Raw genomic sequence first — 17,949 nt, 5'->3', positions numbered from 1 at the left:
CAGCATCCTAGAATTTGAATCTTATCAGAAAACTCCATTTAGAATATAAACTTTGTAGAATCAGATTATTGAGCCTTGAGGTCAGAATCAAAAGTGCAGCCCCCTCAAGTTTAGACCCAGTGATCTGAGACTGGAAGTCATCTGAGAGCTGCCCTCTCCCCTGATCTTGTCTTGGAATGAACGTTTGCTCTCACTGTCTGTTCCTAATTTGTTCACAATTAGTAAGTCTGGGCGGGGCCCTGAAATCTGAATTTTTAGGAAGCACCCAGAGGATGCTGTTGGGCCACCCAGGTTGGGCAATGGATTTAATCCAGTTATGCCTCCTCTTCATCCATCAAACGGGGGCACCGAGGCCCAGAAAGAGGAAATGATTTGGCCTTGACCCCGCAGATTGCCGGTGACAGGCCGGGACTTGGATCTGTGCCTCCCAGTGCTGAGGCCCCTCTCACCAGCAGCCCAGGAAGTTTAGACGGCTCCGTGGAATTGTCACACCTCTTAGGTGTCCCTGACCCCTCAGACATGTCATATAGCACACAGATAGGTTCCTGGGGTCTCTCCTGTAATCTTGGGGCTGAAAGGCACAGGAGTGGGGGGAGCACAGGGTTGCTCTCTTCTGCCTCTGGCCGAGCCCCCTTCTTACAGGAGTCCTGAAGGGGCTGAGGGCCAAATTCTCCTCTCCCCCCACACCCCCCACCCAGTCCCTGGCACACCCTGGCCCTCTTGGTCCCGGGCATTCCAGAGAAAACCACCCCACATCATTTAGATTCGGCTACTCCAAACTCAGCATCATGATTTCGTAACATCTGCTTGATGCCCAAGAAGCATTTGTGAGTTTCTTTCTTTTCACTTTATTAAAAAAAAAAAAAATAGTGGGGTATTGAAACAACAACAACAGAGCATTTCAGAGGCACAAACTTTTGCAGAAGAGAAGCTGGTGGCCTGGCCAGGCAAGGGGCTCTTGCTGACCTCAGGGAGGTGAGAGGGGGATTGAGGCCTGGGAAGGGGCAGGTTCCTCAGAATCTGTTGGAGGCAGTGCTAGGGGATCCCCATGCACCAGGCGGAGGGAGGCCTGAGGGTGGGCGCTGTCTCGGGTGGGGATGTGCTACTGCATCACCTTTAGCCTCTCCTCCAGCCAGCTGACAGCCCCAATTCCCGGGCCCCTGGGGTCTCACGCTCTCCCTGGTCCTGGCTGCTGGAAACGCCAATGTGAATTGGGAGCACCGCTTCCTGGGAGTCAGGGGAGCAAAGGAAGAAGGAGGCACTTGATGGCGGGACGACAGGCAGTGAGGGGATGCCTCCTCCTGCTCTTCTGGCTGGTGTGCGGGGGTCGCAGGCTGGGGTCTCGGGGTGCTGTGGGTGAGTGGAGGAATCTTCCCCTGCTCCTGATCTGACAACTTCCTTCCTCACCTCCCCAAGGGCTCCCGAAGTTTCCTCTCAGCTCTGGGTGTGCTGAGCGGGGCAACCAACAGGTGGAAGGCACAGCCCCTGGGTTCCCTGTGTGACCTTGGGCAAGTCCCTTCTCAGGCCTCAGTTTCCCCAGCGGTACAACAGGCAGGAGGAGCCAGGGGCGAACAGAGTGGCCTGGATGATCTCAACGTTCCTTTCAGCCTCCATGGCCTCTTCTAGGATGGGCTGGTGGTTCCTCCAGGGTTGACAGCCCCACCTGGTGCAGGACATGGGTGTACCGTGGGCTCAGGAAGCAGGGGCCAGGGAACTGTGAGAGGGAGGGTGCTGAGGGAGCACTGATGAGGGCAGCAGGCAGTTCCCAGGAGGGTGACTCTGTGCCACAGGTGGGCACGGGGCTGGTTGACCAGCTAGAGGCCCCGTCGTGGCTCCTCCGTGAGGAGACATCTTATCAAGTCCCAGCTGGGGCATCAGGAAGCCCTGAGACTCTTCCAGGCGGTTCCCAGGGGAGCTGGTGGCTGAGGGCTGTGGAAATGCCTCCAGGGATTGGCCAGAGCTGGAGGCACCCACAGCTCCGGGTTCTGGGGTCTCCTCTGGAGCAGAAGCGGGTCTCTCAGGACTCAGTAAGCCTGCCTGGGCTGTGGCCTGGGCCCTGCTCTTAGAAACACCTTGTCTGCAAAGGGGTCAGGAAGGGTCCGGGAAAGGCCTAGAAAAAGATGTTTGCTTTCTTTAAGGAGGAGACAGAGAGCGAGGGGGGTGAGGGGTGGAGTGCACAGGAGTCGGTCTCTGTCTTAGTGCATGTGTGTCGGGGGGAGGGAAGCAGTGAAGAACAGAAGAAAAACAGGAGGAAAGAAAAAGATAAAAGGAAAGAGAGAAAGAAGAGAAAGGAGGGGAGGGAGAAGGGGAAAACAGAAGTGGAAGAAATGCAGGAAATAAAAGAAAAAAAGAGAGGAGAAGTAGGTGAGAAAGAAAGAGAAGAGAGAAAGAAGAGAAGAAGCAGCAGCAAGAGAGCGAGGGGCGCGAGACAAAGCTCGCGGCTGCTGGCGGTCTGGCCGCGGGCGGCGTGCCTAGGCGGGCGCTGGGCGGGGCCTCCCTTCCCCCCTGCCGTCCAGCTTCCGGTCCTTGCGCGGGCGCCGATCTTTCCCGCTCTTCTTCTGGCTGGCGTTACTCTCTGCAACGAGAGCGCGGGGCGTTGTTGCTGAGGCCATCCTGACAGACGAGGGTGCCCCCCACTCCCCGCAGCAGGCTCGGAATGACATGGGGGTGCTGACCCGACAGTCCCTCCTTTTCGGAGTTGGGACGGCAGCATCACTTACCCCAAACCGGACACTCCCCTCAGTTCCTCGGCGGGGGGCGGGGAGGGCGCTGACCTGCTGAGCACCACCCATGCTGGGCAGCTGCCCCAACAGGCCTGGAGGTCCACTGTTGGGACCCCAGTTGGGACTTAGGGTGGCCTCGAGGGGGCGCCCATGACACTCCCACGCGCACTCACTGCGCGGTTTACAGGGCTCTACGCTGGAGACTCAACACCTCTCACCTGGGTCCCGGCACCAACCTTCCCACTCAGCTGGGGCCCAGCTCTGCCCTCAAAGCGGCCACAGTAACGTCAGCACTTAGCTGACGCTCCCGCTGAGTACGTCACCCTCACAACAGCTGGTAGGCAGGCGCAGGCCCACTGCCCCATCTGACGCCGTCACCGGGGTCTGTACCTCACCCAGTTCCCACCGTGGGGAGTGGATGCAAACCCCAGACCTGCCTCGGGATCCTGACCCCATTGCGCCCCACTCCCCATGCCCCGTGGAGCTGGGGTGAGTTTCTAACATAAACATCTTATCAAGTCCCATTTCTCAGGTGAGGTGACTGAGGCCCAGGAGGGGCCTCGCTTAACTCAGTGGCACAGCCTGGGCTGGAGTTCTGGGCATCACTTTCAAGTGACTCCTCACTCACTTGGAGGAAAAGACCACGTTGTCTCTGTGGCCTCCCCCCACCCACCCCAGCCCCCTTGCTCACACCGTCCTGGCCACTGGCAGGTTCATGCCACCTCCACACCTTTGCACTGGCTTTGCCCTCCGCCTGGAATGCTCTTCCCATTGTTTTTTGTCATTATTATTATCAACAGGTGAGAAGACTGAGGCATGGTTGGGAGCAGGGCCAGCCCTAAATTTCTGTTTTAAAAGTGTCTCCACATTCAGGCCATTTTCACCCATCGTTGGCCCCATACTCTTCTCCCACGGGAGCCGTGTGCCCCCTTGAACATGAAGAAACCGAGGCTCAGGGAACCACTTCCCAAGGTCACAGGGTGAGGCAGTTAGAGAGCTGGGAGTGGCAAGGGGAGGGCAATTTTATTACCTGGGTATCAGCTGTGTGCCTGCCTCCTCTGGAGTCGGGGCTCCTCCCTTCTCAGGGTAGACTCAGGGTCATCCCCTGAGACCTGGCTGCCCGCTCTGGGGCCCCCTACACCCACTCCTGGGCCCTTCGGGGGCGCTGAAGCCAGGCGCCCCTCTAAGCTCCCGCTGACTGTGTCAGCCCTCAGGGGAGGAAAGCATCTGGGGGATGGGGTGGGGGGCTGCCTGAGGGGCCCTTGCCAGCTGTGAAGGTGGGAAATGGGGTGAGAGGCTTTGGGTCCCCACCCCTTCCCTAGGCCTGCCTACCCACTCACCCTGCCATCCACAAGTGTTGACTGAGCACCTACTATGTGCCGGGCCCTGTTCTAGGTGCTAAAGAGGGAGCTGGAAATAAAGCAAAGAACTTGCTTTCACTGGAGGGCCCACTCTATCGAGGAAGAAGACATTAAACACGTAAAGAATGTGCATGATCTTTTCAGGAAGATTTAAGAGCTGTGACGTGATATGATGGAAAGTGACTCTTGGTTGGGGGAAGCTCATGGAAGGCTCTCTGAGGAGGGACATTTGAGCAGATGCCGCAGGGAGCCCACAGCAGGGCTGTTGTGAGGATTAAAGGCATCATATTTACAAAGCACTTAGCACAGTGCCCAGCATGTGATCAGCGCTTTATGAATGTTTGCTGCTGTTGCTATTGTTGTTATTATTCTTACTGTTATTATCTGGGGGAACAGCTTTCCTCTCTCAATCCCTCCACAGCCAATCAGCCACTAGCTCTCAAATGCCATGAGAGATGTGGCCATAGTGCTACAGAGACCTGTCCGTCTCTGTGGGTGCTTCCTCAGGTCTGGGGTCTCTTAGTTTCTCTGGTCCCATCTCAAACTCATCCTCTGTCCCCAACTGCCCACTGTGGCCCTGAGGGGCCTCCATCTCTGTTATATGCACTCCCAACCCAGACACCACAAGCCCTTCTGAAACCAGGGGTGCCCCTGGGTTTAAGTCCTGACTCCACCCCGACCCAGTGAGCCCCAGGTGACCTGGCTCCAGGGTCCTCACCCTTACCGTGGCTGTAGATTCTTCTTTGCACACAGACCTATGTTTGAATTTCAGGTCCACCCTTCCCTAGCTGTGTGACCCTTGAGCAAGTGGCTCAACCTCTCTGGGCCTTAATCTCCTCATTGGTAAAACTAGAATAATAACAATACCCACCTCATAGTGTCATTGTGCAGATTAAATGACTTAATGAGTGTAGAGAATTATCACAGTGCCCTGTGCATAGTAGGTGCACAGTTAACATTAGCTAATGCCACATTATTACTACTCACTGTTTACATCTTACCCACACACTCTGCGGCCTCTCTTCTATTTAAATCAGTGGTTCTTCGTGGCCCCTGGCGTATTCTGGAACTCTGCGGTGATCTCGGTTGTTACAACGAAGGGGGTCCCTGGGGCATTCAGTGGAAGGGGATGGGGGCGTGCTGCGTGGGACAGTCCCCCAGGAAGAAGGCCCCATCTCAGCCAGTTCTCTAATGGCTGCTCCAGCCTCACGCAGGGAGCTCAGAGTTGAACTCTGTCTCGTGTGTGAATGCCAAGTGTTTGCGAACACTTGTCCCATTACTGAATATTCTAGGGCTGCCAGCGTGGTGTCAATCGAGAAGTCAGACAGTTTTGTTGGACTTTACTAAGAGCTGGTCGCCATTTGGGAATTTGCGTCTCTTATGGCAACACAGCTGTGCATGAGGCCCTGACTGTGGATGGCTACCACTTTCACCGTGATTTGACTTCAGTCAGTACTCTCTGGTGTGTTGGGCCCAAGCGCTGCCATAATGAAATTTCTTTTATTTCTCTTTTATAGTTAGGCACCATACTGATTTTTTAAAAAAAGACCAGTGCAAGTGGGTCACATCATCCATGACTTTGTTTCAGAGTGTAAAGAGGGTGTCCCAAGTCCTTTGACAGGAGGTGTCAGTCTGCAAGGGTCGCAAACTCCCGCTGGAAAGGGCAAGCTTGATCTTCCCAAGGGGTCTGGGACTGACCCCAGTAGGAGGACACCAGAGGGGGCAATGCTCAAGGCACAGAAAGGTGTGGCTAGTGGGGGGCTTTCAGGCAGTCTTACAGGGACTCTTTGTGGGGGCTGTGTCCCAAGGCCACTCAGAGCCACCCTGGGCCCTGCCTGCTGCTGCCCCCCGTGCCCGGCCTGGTGCTCACCTCCTGGGCAGGGCCTCCGAATGGGACATTGTCTTGACTCAGACAGCACCTGGCAGATGGCTGGCTCCTCCCGCCCGGCCCGGCCGGCCTCCCGCGCGCGGGTCTCCAGGCCCCAGGCTGAGCCGCAGGTCTTCCCGTTGTGTGTGCAGGGGCTCCAGCTGCCCCAGGGGCCCAGCTCACACTCCTCTGTGAGGTGGAGAGACAGACAGACAGATGGGGTCAGCCGGCAGTGAGTGTTCCTCAGATCAAGGGCAGGGTCTGAGCGGTTCAGTTCCCTGAAGACACCATTTCCTCATGCAAAGGAGTCACAGGCTATTACAAGGAGCAGAGGGGGACGTTTAAGCAGCTATTTGTAAGAGCCTGGGATGAGAGCTGTACTAGAGCAAGCACAGGCTGCTGCGGGCCAGAAGCCTGAGGGACTGGTTGTGTGGCTTTAAAGGGGAAGGCTTCCCTGAGGAGGTGACAAAGGAGCTAAAGGGAGAGAGGACTTCTTCATCAGGTGGTGATGGAAGGAAGTGCATGCGGGGCAGCTGTGCACAGCCCGGGGGCCTGGCCACCCTGTGTGAGGGACGAGGAAGCTACACTGGGGGTGGAGTGAAGGTTCAGGAGGGGAGGGGCAGGAGATGAGGCTACAAGGTCAGCTGGGAGGCCCTGGGGCCAGGACCTGGATTTTGAACTTGATCGTGTGCCTTTGATCAGCTGTACGAGTGGGAGCTACACTGTGCTGTTGTGAGGAAAAATGAAGTCATGGACATAGAAGGTCTTAGTAGGGAGAAATTTTCAAAATATATGAACATATATAGTATTCTTTCACATTTGATTCTTTTAAGAGTCCCTGAAAGGTAGGCAGAGAATAGGGCAGCTATTAATACCCCATTTTGCAGATTAGGACACTGAGGTCTAGAGCAGGTGAGGGGCTTGCTAAGGGAACAGAGAAGGAGCTCACAAAACAGAACTGCAAGTGTTTAAGATCTAGTGGGGCCCAGAAACCAGCTCTCCAGACCTTAGAATGATGGTCCTTCACAGATGCATTCATTTGGGAAAAAAAGACTGAGCACCTACTGTGTGCACATGCTGTGCTGGGTGCTGAGGTGCAGCAGGGACAAGACAGACCTTGCCGGTCTGTCTGCTGGTCTTGGGTCTGCCTCCCAGAGTTCACTGTCTAGAGCGGTCAGGCTGGAAGGCAGGGTGCTCTTACAGTGATGGGGAAAAACAGGCAGCTGTGGGAGACCAGAGGGTCCCAGCCTGGGTGACCTGGAAGGCTTCCTGGAGGAGGAGACTCCTGATCTGAGTCTTGAAGTAGGGGTGGGGAGGTTAGCCAGGCTCAGGGAGGGGCAGGAGGGAGAAGAGCTCCAGGTGAAAGGAATAACCCTAACAAAATCCCCAGCGTGACACTGCCCTCCATGGGGAAGTTGGAGCACGGACTCAAACGGAGAAGGAAAAAAATGATAGGGGTGGAGAGGTGGCAGATGGGGACCAGACTGCCCATAGCCTGGGGGCTCTACCTGAGGACAATGGGAGCCATTGAAGGGCCTTGAGCAGAAGAGAAGCCTGATCAGATTGTCATTTTGAAATAATCACTCTTGCTTCTGGAATGAGCCAGCTGGGCTAGAGGCAGTGAGACCAGAGGCAGGCAGGTAGGCAAGGGGCTGTGGCCAAGATCCCAGCAATGGGCAGAGGGTGGGGAGAAAGGGATGTGTGGGGATGGGGTGGGGAAAAGGGGGAAGGAGGGGTGGGGCAGGTTTGGGAGCTTTATTCTGTTTCATTTTCCCCAGAGTTCTTTTTACCACCTAACATCTATATTTATTTTTGTGTGTCTTCTGTCTCCCCACTAAAATGTCACGTCTATAAGGGCAGAAGTTTGTGTGTTTTGTTCACTGATATGTCCCCAGCAACTCTGAAAGTGCCTGGAGCGTAGAAGATGCTCTAGTAAATATTTCCTGAGTGAAAGAACGAGATTGGATTGGATGTAGGATGAGAGAGAAGAGCCCACAGTGATGGCCAGAGCTGGTTATTGATGGAGGAAGCCCAGAGGAAGCACCAGGCTGGGAATGGGGAGGGAGGGAAGGAGGCATCCATAGAGCAGGTGAGGATGTGAGTCTGCTGCCCATGGAGAAATGCAGCTGAGGACAGTGAGTTAGGAGCCATCAGCTTTTGGAATGACCATGAACATGTGCCCAGAGAAAATGTATAGGCAGAGATATGTGATTTAGGTGAGAACACTGGAGAATAGCCTTGTGTAAGGACAGATCACAGAAGAGGGGCTCACACAGGAGTCTAAAAAGGAGTGGTGGGAAAACAGAACAGTAATGACAGCTAATATGATGTGTAATAATAATGACATGTATTGAGCATTTGCTGTGTTAGTTACTGTATTAAGTACTTTAAATTGTATTAATTTACCCCTTACAACAACCCTCCCCCATGAAGTAGGTTCTATGTTCTACTGTAATTTTTTTAACATTTGGAGAAACTGAGGGACAGAGAGCTTAACTGACTTGCTCAAGGTCACTAATGGGTGAATTTTAGAGCTAGCATTTGAACCCAGGCCTTATTCCAAAATCAATGCTCTTCTTCTGTGCTCTGTGGCCTCTCTTGGCAATAATACTGATGTAGATGTTGGTAGTAATAGTAATCATAATAGTGGTGCTTATGATGGGTCTAGTGTATTGAAGGGTTCATATGTGTACCTGATACGGTGCTGGGCTTCCCATCACCACGTGACATTCTCCTATGATTTCTTCCAGGTCTCCTGACACCCCTCACCAGCCCCTGCTCCAGGGAGGGAGGGGACAGGGCAGGGTGGGGATGCCCCCACTCACCCTGGCACTCCCGTGTGCTCTGCTGGGCCGCGGTGCCCGGTGGGCAGGTGGGCAGACACTTTCCCTTGTACAGGTAAAACCGCCTCTTGCACTGGATGCAGAAGTCCTGGCTGAAGCAGCTCTCACATGTGGCCCCACATTCTGTAATACAGCCAGGGCCACCTTTGGTGAGGGTGGCTGCCCAGGGAGGGGATCCTCTGGGACTGCCTGGGACTGGGGAGGGCCTCTGAATAGCCCAAGCTCTGTAGTACTGGGGTCTGGATTCAGTGTGTCCTTTGAAGCCCAGACTTGTCCAGGGTCAAACTGGGCTGCATTCAAGAACTCTTGTTCTCATTTGAACTGAGGCTCAGTGGGGGCAGGTGACATGTCCAAGGTAACATGGTTATTTTGATTCCCTTTCTCATTTTAGCCGAGGCTCAGAGAGGGCAAGTAACTTGCCTAAAGTCGCACAGTAAATCTGGACTGGGAGCGAGGACTCCCTACTCCATTTCCATCAAAGCTCAGAGATGGTCATGATTTGTCCAGGTCACAGTGAAAATTAGAGTTAGGAGTTAGGGCTCCTTTTCCCATTGAGCTAGGCCCAGAGAGAGTGAGTAGCATGCCAAAGGCCACACAGCCAAACTAGGGTAGAAGTGAAGGTCCCCTGTCCCCTTAGTGTTGAGCCCAGAGAGGGCACTGACTTGCTTGGGGCTTCACAGCCAGCCTGAAAGCAAGCAAGTATCTCAGAGTCTGGGCTCAGGCATATACTACTTCCCCTGGGGCTGCGTTGGGCTAGAGGTAGGACGTGGGCCAGAGATGCTCAGGAGCACAGTGCTAGCACAGGACAAGGGAGGGGCCACATACTTTTGCACCTGTTGACCTCCTGGCCGCGAACGCCGAAGTAGCCGGGGGGACAGTCATGCACACACTTGCCGTACTGGCGGATACCTTCCCGGTGGATGAACAGGAAGAGCCTCTGCTGGCAGGTGGAGCAGCCATTCTCCTCTGAGCAGATGACACAGCCTGTGCAGTTGCCCCCCAGACCAGTGCCCACTGCCAGCCAGACCAGGGTGGAGGGTGGGGAAAGGAAGAGAGAGATAGTCAAACCATATGCGTGAGCAGCTCTGACTGTCTCATTGGTATAGCAATTGAGCACATGGCCACCCAAATGACTACATTTCCCATGCAACTAGATGTGGTCATGTGACCAAAATCTAGCGTGTTATAAGGTAAAGCAGTGTGTGCAACTTCTAGAGAGCTTAAAGGGCAGGGGCATACCCTTTGTCATCCCCTCATCCTTCCTGTTGGGTGGAATGTGAACATGATGGCTGGAGCATGAGCATCTATTTTGGATCATGAGATAGAGACCATGTGTTAAGGATACTGGAGAAATAAGGTAAAAAGATCCTGGGTCCTCGAGGAAGGTAGAAGTGCTGCATCAGCCCTCTTCTGCCTGTGCAGACTGTTACATGAGAGAAAAATCAGTATCTATTTTGTTCATACCACCGTTATCTGGAGTCCTCTGTCACTCACAGACAAACTTGATCTTCACTAACACAGTGTGTATTTTTGACTGTGTGTGGGGTACACATGTCTGTGAGGGAGCCCCTCACCCTCCTGCTGCCTTTCTGAGCAATACCCCATTCCTCACTGCCACCATTATCAAAGACTCCCAAAATCATCAAGTATAGCAAGTGGAGGAAAGGAACTTTTTCTTGTTCCAGAATTGGCAACCAGGGCCCAAAACTGGGAAGAAAGAGGTGGAAAATACCCTGGAAAGAGAGCTTCTCCAAGGCTTATAGGGAGTCTCTGCTGTCTGACCACCACCTGATCAAGCTGACCACCTAGAGAGGGGAACTCAGGGGACTTAGGAGCTGTCAGCCCGGGGAAGGGGGAGTGCTGTGGCTTTCCCTCTGTTCCCAACCCCCAAACCAAGAGAGAGGAGATGCAAGGGTACCCCTCACAGAGACGGATGCCTGCAAAAAGCGGTGACAAGCACCTCATGCCTTGGTTGGACATGAACCTGTGTGGCAGCTCTGCAGGTCTGCCCCGTCCAACGTCTCTTTGAGCAGAGAAAAGAGACCAGGAGAGAGAAGGGCCAAGTTGGGAGGGGGAGGCAGCAGAAGAACCTGCACATCCTTCATGGCAAGCAAGGGGGTTCTCAGCAGCAAGGGCCCCCTAGGAGTAGCCAGGCTTAAGTGCTGTTGCTGCTGCCTCCCCAAGAAGACTGGTTGCTGGCAGGTGCCCCAGCAAGAGGCAGTAGGGCAGACCATCGGGGGTAGATGGTAGTTGGGGAGAGTCAGAAAGTGACCAGGTGTCATTAAGGGACAGAAGAGGACCAGGTAGCTTCTTAGACACAGCGATTAGGGAAACATGAAGCTGTTTCATGTATGTTAATACTCCATCAAGGTCAGCCTGTTTAATAAACTACTTATACACTTTGGCTCACCTGAGTCCATGGCCACCTAGCAGGGGACATTCTTGACTCTCCAGCCTCACCCCCACCCCCTTCCTATTGGTGCCCCATCTTCCTTTCAGAGGAATTCCCTGTTGTGAGAGTCCCTGGAGAAGGGCAAATCCTGGTGCCTGCCCCCAGGAACAGAATCCATGGAGGCCTGGCCCTTCTTCAAGTCGACAGTGAGTGGGCATTGACCAAAACCTGGCCAATCAGATACGCCTGGTAGTAGGGCTGAGGTGACTGTAATAGCAACGCAGATGGTGACAAAGCAAAACTCTTACTAACCACTGTCTCTTGGAAGAGCTTAGAGGTCACTCAGCCCAACCCCTGCCGCTTCACTGGGGACGCTGAAGCCAGAGGAGGTGCAGCCTTCCCCAAGGTCAGGTAGCCAAACAGCAAAGAAATTCCAATTTGAGCTACAGCACTATTTGTAGAGTGATATTTCAACATGCTGCAGAAAAAAGAACCCAACAAGGACCCTCCCCTGACCTCGGAGGGTGTGGTGTGTGTGTGTGTGCGCGCGCGCACGCGCGCACAGGTGATGGGTCTCAACTAGCATCATTCATCACTGGGTTTTTGTAGAGAGTTGTCTCTGCCTCCTGCTGCATCCTTGGTCCCCGCAGTTGGTAGGGTGCCCTCTAGTGCCTCCATGTTGTAATGGCACCTCTGACTTTTTGATTCTGATGGCCTCACTCAGGCTTTTCATCATATCTCTAACTCACTAGAAAGAGCAGTAATGTTCCTCCCACTTCCCCAAGGTCATGGGCATAGAGACTTGAATGCTAATTTTATGAATAATAAGTGATGACAACTAGAGTTTGTACAATGCTGCTTTAGAAAGATCCAAACTTGATGGTTCTTAAACTTGACTGTGCATAAGAATCCCCAGGGAGGCTTGTAAAGTATATAGGCCCAGGGATGTGCATTTAAACAAGACCGAAATAGATGTAATTGGCATTGTGGGAGTGTCTTCCCTGCTCATAATCTCCTTTCCCTGAGAACAATCTCTTTTCCCTGAGAACCAGATGTGGCAAATATTCTTGTACTGCATGACCCTGTCCCCTGGCCAGTGGTGGACAGGCTGTACCAGGGCCTGACAGTTCATTCAGGCTGGGACAATTAGACCATCTCTCTTGAGAATTTTGATGGTGGGCCGACAGACAATGGTCTAGGATGGCCTCTTGACCTAAGGACATTTGTAGGAGGGCAGGGTGGCCTGTGTGAGAAGCTTTGGTGAGCACTAGCATCTGTGGCACCTTTCTTTGCTAACAGAGGCCCCATCTTTGACTTTGAGGTTCATGTGGAACCATCTCTGTCCAGATGCATTTAACCTGGGATTAGGCAGTCAGAGAATCAGGTCCCCTTGACTGCAGTGATTGGTTCAGACATAGGCACATGTTTCAACTAGAGCTAGTCTTCGGATTGCGTGTATGTGTGTGTGTGTGTGTGTGTGTTTGTGTGTGTGTTTACACTCTGTTTGGACTTGAGAAGATGTAGACCAGAGCTGGTGGGCAACGTATGCGGGGTGAGTGTCCCGAGAATGGAGGCCACACAAGAGATTGTCTGTGCACCTGGATCCACCCCTGGGAGGGTCCATAAAGTCTCTTCTTTTCTAAAGCCATTTTGAGTAGGGTTTTCTGTCACGTGCAGCGAAAGACTCCTGACTACACAGAAGCAGAGAGAGAGAGAAAAAATAAATCAGATGCAAGGAGAGAAAAAAAGCAACCAGAAACTTCATGGGCCCTAGATGGTCAAACAGAGTTTCTGACCATCTTCCAAGCCCAGGTTCCAGTCCCCCAAGGCTTGGCTCACCCCATAGCTCCAAAGAAAGTCACTAGTTCACTTGAGCTAGCTCTCCTCCTGTCAAATTACAATCAAAATGATGTATCTCACCAGATAGGTGGAGCCCAACAGATCATGGTGGAGCAGCTCTGCTTCAGCAAGGCCGAGGGGCCTGAAGCACTGCCCACCCGGCCTGACCATGGCACGCCAAGGGACCCTGGGGTTGTAGGGAGCACAGTTTGAAAACCCCTGGCTCCTTCTACCCCTCAACTGCATGCTGGCCTTCTTTGCTGCCCTCTAGCGGCTCTGATGTGCATTTCTAAATGAAGTATTTGAGCTCTGATTGCAGGTTCCCCGAGCTTTCCTGGGGCATCAGAGGGGATGGCACCCCCTGTGATTTCCCTTAATAAGTATCTCCCATAATTAAGACCATCCTCCCCTGGTCAAAGTGCCAACTGTACCAAAAAGGATGGCCTTGTGTTGCTCCAGCAGCTGGAGGGGCTTGGAATGACATCTGAGTGATATTGTCTTTCCCCAAGCACCCAGGGGATAAGCTGAGACTTGGATGTCCATTTTATGGAGAATGACAATGGGGTTGGCAGTTTACAAAGGGATGCAGGCTTATAACGACTCTGAGTACGTGCATTAGCCCAAGGTTAAGTGATCCATCCATCCATTCATTCAACAGTTACTGAGCCCCTACTTTCTGTGAGGTCCCGTGCTGGGGGCTCGATGGTTATGAAATGTGGCAGCAGCTGTGTGATTACGGGCAAAGTACTTTAACTCTCTGGGCCTCAGTTATTCTAGCTGTAAAAGGAGGGATAATGCTTAACTTGCAGTGTTGTTGTGATGAAAGGAGATGGTACATGGAAAACTCTTAGCTTAAAGCCTGGCAGCAGACTTCTGATAAATTGGATATCTTGTTATTATATTGTTTTCTGCCCTCAAATGCCTAAGGACATGTATTATGGTCCAGGTGCCCAGGTTCAAATCCTGGCTCCACCACCCACTGACTGACCTTGGGTAAGTACCTTCATCAATGTGGGCCTCAGTTTCCCCATCTGAAAAACTGTGGCAACAACCCCTACTCCCACACGTTTTGTTATGAGGTGTGTGCAAGCAGCAAGTGCCTGGCATGTAGTAGGTCCTTCTCCATAAATATAAGTTCCTTTCCTGTTCCCTCACTGTCACGATACATGGTGGGATTGTCAGCCCACATTCGGACCCTCCTCCCCTTTCACTGGTGAGCAGACGGAGGCCAGAGGCATTGGTGGAGGACAGCCACCAACCACCGTCTCCAGGGAGATGGTCTTTCATCCTCAGGATGGTGAAGGGCTCAGGGCAGAGACAGAGGAGGCAGATTTGGTCTTGGGTGAAGGGCAGGTTTTTCTTTCTGCTGGGATCAGGGAATGACCTGTGCTCTTTGAAACGAGGGTTCTCAACCTCAGAGTCATCCACAGCCTGAGAATGACCCCAAGCCCCTTGTTTTGATAGGAGTCAATGGTTCAGTGTTTGCAAGTGATCTCTATATTTTTTCATTTAGGGATTTGAGTGGATTCAGGGTCATCTCTGCATTATCATGCCTCCCACCCACCTTCACTCTGCAGAGCTTTTCTTGAGGGGGTCAAAAGGCACAGGGAGACATCTTGGACCCTGAAAATTACCTGTTTTCCCCAGACAGGCTCACCTCCTCAGCAGCCCACAGTGAGTCTGTCAATGAAAAATCCTCAATACCCAAGCCAAGAACTCCAGCTACACACTTAAAAAAAACTAAAAAAAAAAAAAAAAAGATTTGCCACCATTTAAAAAAATCAGATTTCACATAAGAAGCTGGAATTTGGACTTCTCTGGAAAAGGTATGAATACCTGCTAACACTGGGCCTGCATTCCTGCAGGGCAACATTTGGCTGGAGTTCCATAGATGGGGCATGTGCTCTCCAGTTTGCCAGTCCCCACCACTCCCTATTGCTACCCCTGACACTGAGGGCAAAGGTCAGCTGCCATGTATTATTCCCCTCGAGCTGCTGTTTATCTTGTACCTGCTTCATTCATTCACATTAGAAGGCAATGTAGAGCAGGGGTTCCCAAACTTGGGCACGCATCAAATTCACCTAGAGGGCTTGTTAAAAACACAGATTGCTGGGCCTTCCCCCAGAGTTGCTGATCCAGTAAGTCTGGGGTTGGGGGTGGGGGCTGAGAATTTGCACTGCTAACAGGTTCCCACTTTAAAGTGGAGTAGGGTTAAGAGCCAGACTGCTTGAGTTCAAACCCCAGCTCTACCCTTTATCCTTGCCCATGTGACCTTGAACTAGTGCCTTAATCTCTCTGTGCTTCAGTTTTCCCATCTGTAAAATAGAAATCATACTGGCCAACCTTACAGAACCTTGAGGACCTGAGCAGGCTTGACACTTAACAAGGGTCTCAGTAATGTTACTATCGCCACCTGCCACGCCTCCATTGGTGTTTGTGATCTTGGACTTGCTTTGGCAATCAGTGCAGAACTTTTAATTTGATGTCAACATTTTTGGGGTAGAGTTTCTTCATAATTGGGATGTGCCCAGGGAAGTGTGTTTTGCATGAGAACATTGTGTGTCATGGTGGACTAAAGGATTTAACACAGCTGTCCCGAAGGACTCCCTGTGGGTGAGGAGGATGGGGAAGAAGAAAAAGAGACCGCTGCTCCCTGCCCCAAGGCAGTGCAACCTGAGGAGGGCCAGGCCCTGCCATGTCCTTGAGAAGGATCCAGAACCATGTAGGGGGACCCCATGCAGAGAGTGATGGGCAGTGCCTTCTCCGACCCCTGCCTGGCAGTGTGGGATGCATGTCACCGATAACCAGAGGAAATAAACAACATCTGGGCTCCCGTCTGCCTGCTCAGACCGCCACATATGGGAGGCAGTCACTGCCACTGGAGGCTGGCTCAGAGGACCCCAGGCACATTCCTGCCTCGGGGGCAGATTGCACCATCCCCAGCAAGGCACGGGCCCTAGAGATGACTCCAGGTTTGGAGACTCCTGCAGGTGTGGGGACATTGAGATGATCTCAGCTTTGCAGCATGACAAAACACCATTTTCTGGCTGCGTGATCTTAGGCAAGTGGCTTCACTATTCTAAACCTCAGTCTCCTCTTCTGCAAAATGGGGACAATGGTAGTAGCAATCACCTCCCAGGCACTTGTGAGCTCATCCATGCAAAGTACTTAGCACAGCTCATGGCTGATGAATGAGCATTATTTTATTACTTGATTCATGGGAGATACATGAGAGGCACCCCGAGGTGCTCACTTGAGGGCTGGGGCCCAGCTTGGCTCATTCTCCTTCAAATTTCCACAGTCTTGCACACTGTAGGTGCCCACTATTTCTTAAAAGAAAGAATAATGCATGAATTAATGATGGCTTAATAAAAGTTCTCAAAAACTGTTCTCAGGGAGGCTGCAGTCTAGTTGGGAGAACTAGGCCCATACATTACAAAGAAAGCTGATGATGTCTGCCCAGCAGAGCTCAGAGCCAGGGGCTGGGCACAGACGGCAGTCATCAGGGATGGTTTTCTGGAGAGGCAGATGTGGGGACGGGAGCAGGACTAGTCTGTGTGGGAGAAAGAAAGGTTTTTAAGAGAGGTGAGTATATGACAGTATATAAGTTGGTGGCAGGGAGGGAGCCTGGGCAAGGAGCAGACAGTGAATCCCTGCTAAGGTGTCTGTACATGACACCAAGCGGTTAATGGGTAGGACCCTCAGAATATAGTAACAATAGGCACACATCCAAAATGGAAACCTGTAATCCTTTCCCCTCCTTCCCCGCAAACCTGCCTCTCCTGTCCATCTGGGTGAATGGCTACTCCACTCATGGTCAGAAATCTTGGAGTCACCCTGCCTCTTTTCTTGCCTTCCTGTCCCACATGGAATCTATCAGAAATTGGTCTGCACCAACACGTTTTTCCCCCTCCCTCCCAATCATCACTTGCCCTGCTCCAGCCATGCTGGCCTCACCCTTGCTGTTCCTCAAACATGCCAAGACCACTCCCTCCTCAGGGCCTTTGCACTTGCCCTTCCCTCTGCCTGGAATGCCCTCCCCACGTGCATCCTCAGGGCTTACCCCACTTCAGGTCTCTGCTGGAACGTCCCCTTCTCTGTGAGACCTCCTTGACCACCTTGCCTGAAGTAGCACCCATCCCTGCATCCTTGTCTCACCCTGCTTTGTTTTGCTTTGGCATTTATCCCCACCTGATATGTGAGGTGTTTGTTTGAATTTTTGGTGTCTCTGTCCCACCACTGACAGGGGAGTTCCGGGAGGGCAGGGATAAACCACAGCACGCTCCACAGACTTTTCAGCGCCATGCTTTGCTCACTTAAATTATCCTGGCGAATGTCGCACATCACTGCTTCATCCTTTTTTAGAGCTGCTTACCATTCCATATAGAGATGCTGCAAAATTAATTTAGGTATAATTATCATATCTATTTCAGAGAGGAGGAAACTGAGGTCCAGGGCAGCGCTGCTGCTTGCCTGAGGTCACTTAGTAAGAGGACACAGGCAGTGTGACTGCAGAACCTGAAGGCTTCATCTCGAGGCCACACGGCCTCCCAGCTGCCAGTGTATCCCAGCACCTCCTTTAATCCTCCACACAGAATAACAGGTCCCCTTGCTAAGGCCTTGCTAGGTTCCCAGTGCTGTGCTAAGGCTACTGCCTCCTTCAATGTCCATTTGACCTTGACTGAGACAGGAAATTAGCCAAACAGTGGCAGTACATGTGTTCCCAGGACAGACCCTGCTTCTTCTGCATCTCTCAATCATTTTCCCCTCATCCCGTGCTCACCTCCCCTCATTTCCATGATGTGGGGCAGATCAGTACCTGCGTGTTCAATCAGGGGTGACATGCCTATTTCCCTGTCCTTCAGGTCCCCTCTAAGCTCTCTACAAGTGATTCTCTTGCCACCCACCTGGGCCTGGGGAGGTG

General features: G+C 52.5%; 1 protein-coding gene across 1 annotated transcript in view; it reads right to left on the bottom strand.

Moving 5' to 3' along the window:
• Positions 1–959: 959 nt before the first annotated feature.
• Positions 960–17,949, bottom strand: part of RSPO4 (R-spondin 4) — a 40,781-nt gene continuing 23,791 nt past the window's right edge. The window contains exons 2-5 of the mRNA XM_007193396.2: positions 9,620–9,808; positions 8,777–8,917; positions 5,955–6,140; positions 960–2,575 (exon numbers count right to left, since the gene is read on the bottom strand). Of these exons, the coding sequence (XP_007193458.1) occupies positions 2,472–2,575; positions 5,955–6,140; positions 8,777–8,917; positions 9,620–9,808 (620 nt within the window). The 3' untranslated portion in view covers positions 960–2,471. The remainder of the gene's footprint in view (positions 2,576–5,954; positions 6,141–8,776; positions 8,918–9,619; positions 9,809–17,949) is intronic.

Source organism: Balaenoptera acutorostrata, chromosome 15, assembly GCF_949987535.1.
Source record: "Balaenoptera acutorostrata chromosome 15, mBalAcu1.1, whole genome shotgun sequence".
In the NCBI taxonomy this organism is placed as follows: Eukaryota; Metazoa; Chordata; class Mammalia; order Artiodactyla; family Balaenopteridae; genus Balaenoptera; species Balaenoptera acutorostrata.
Note: the sequence above shows the minus strand (reverse complement) of the source record. Positions and strands in the feature narration are given on the sequence as shown.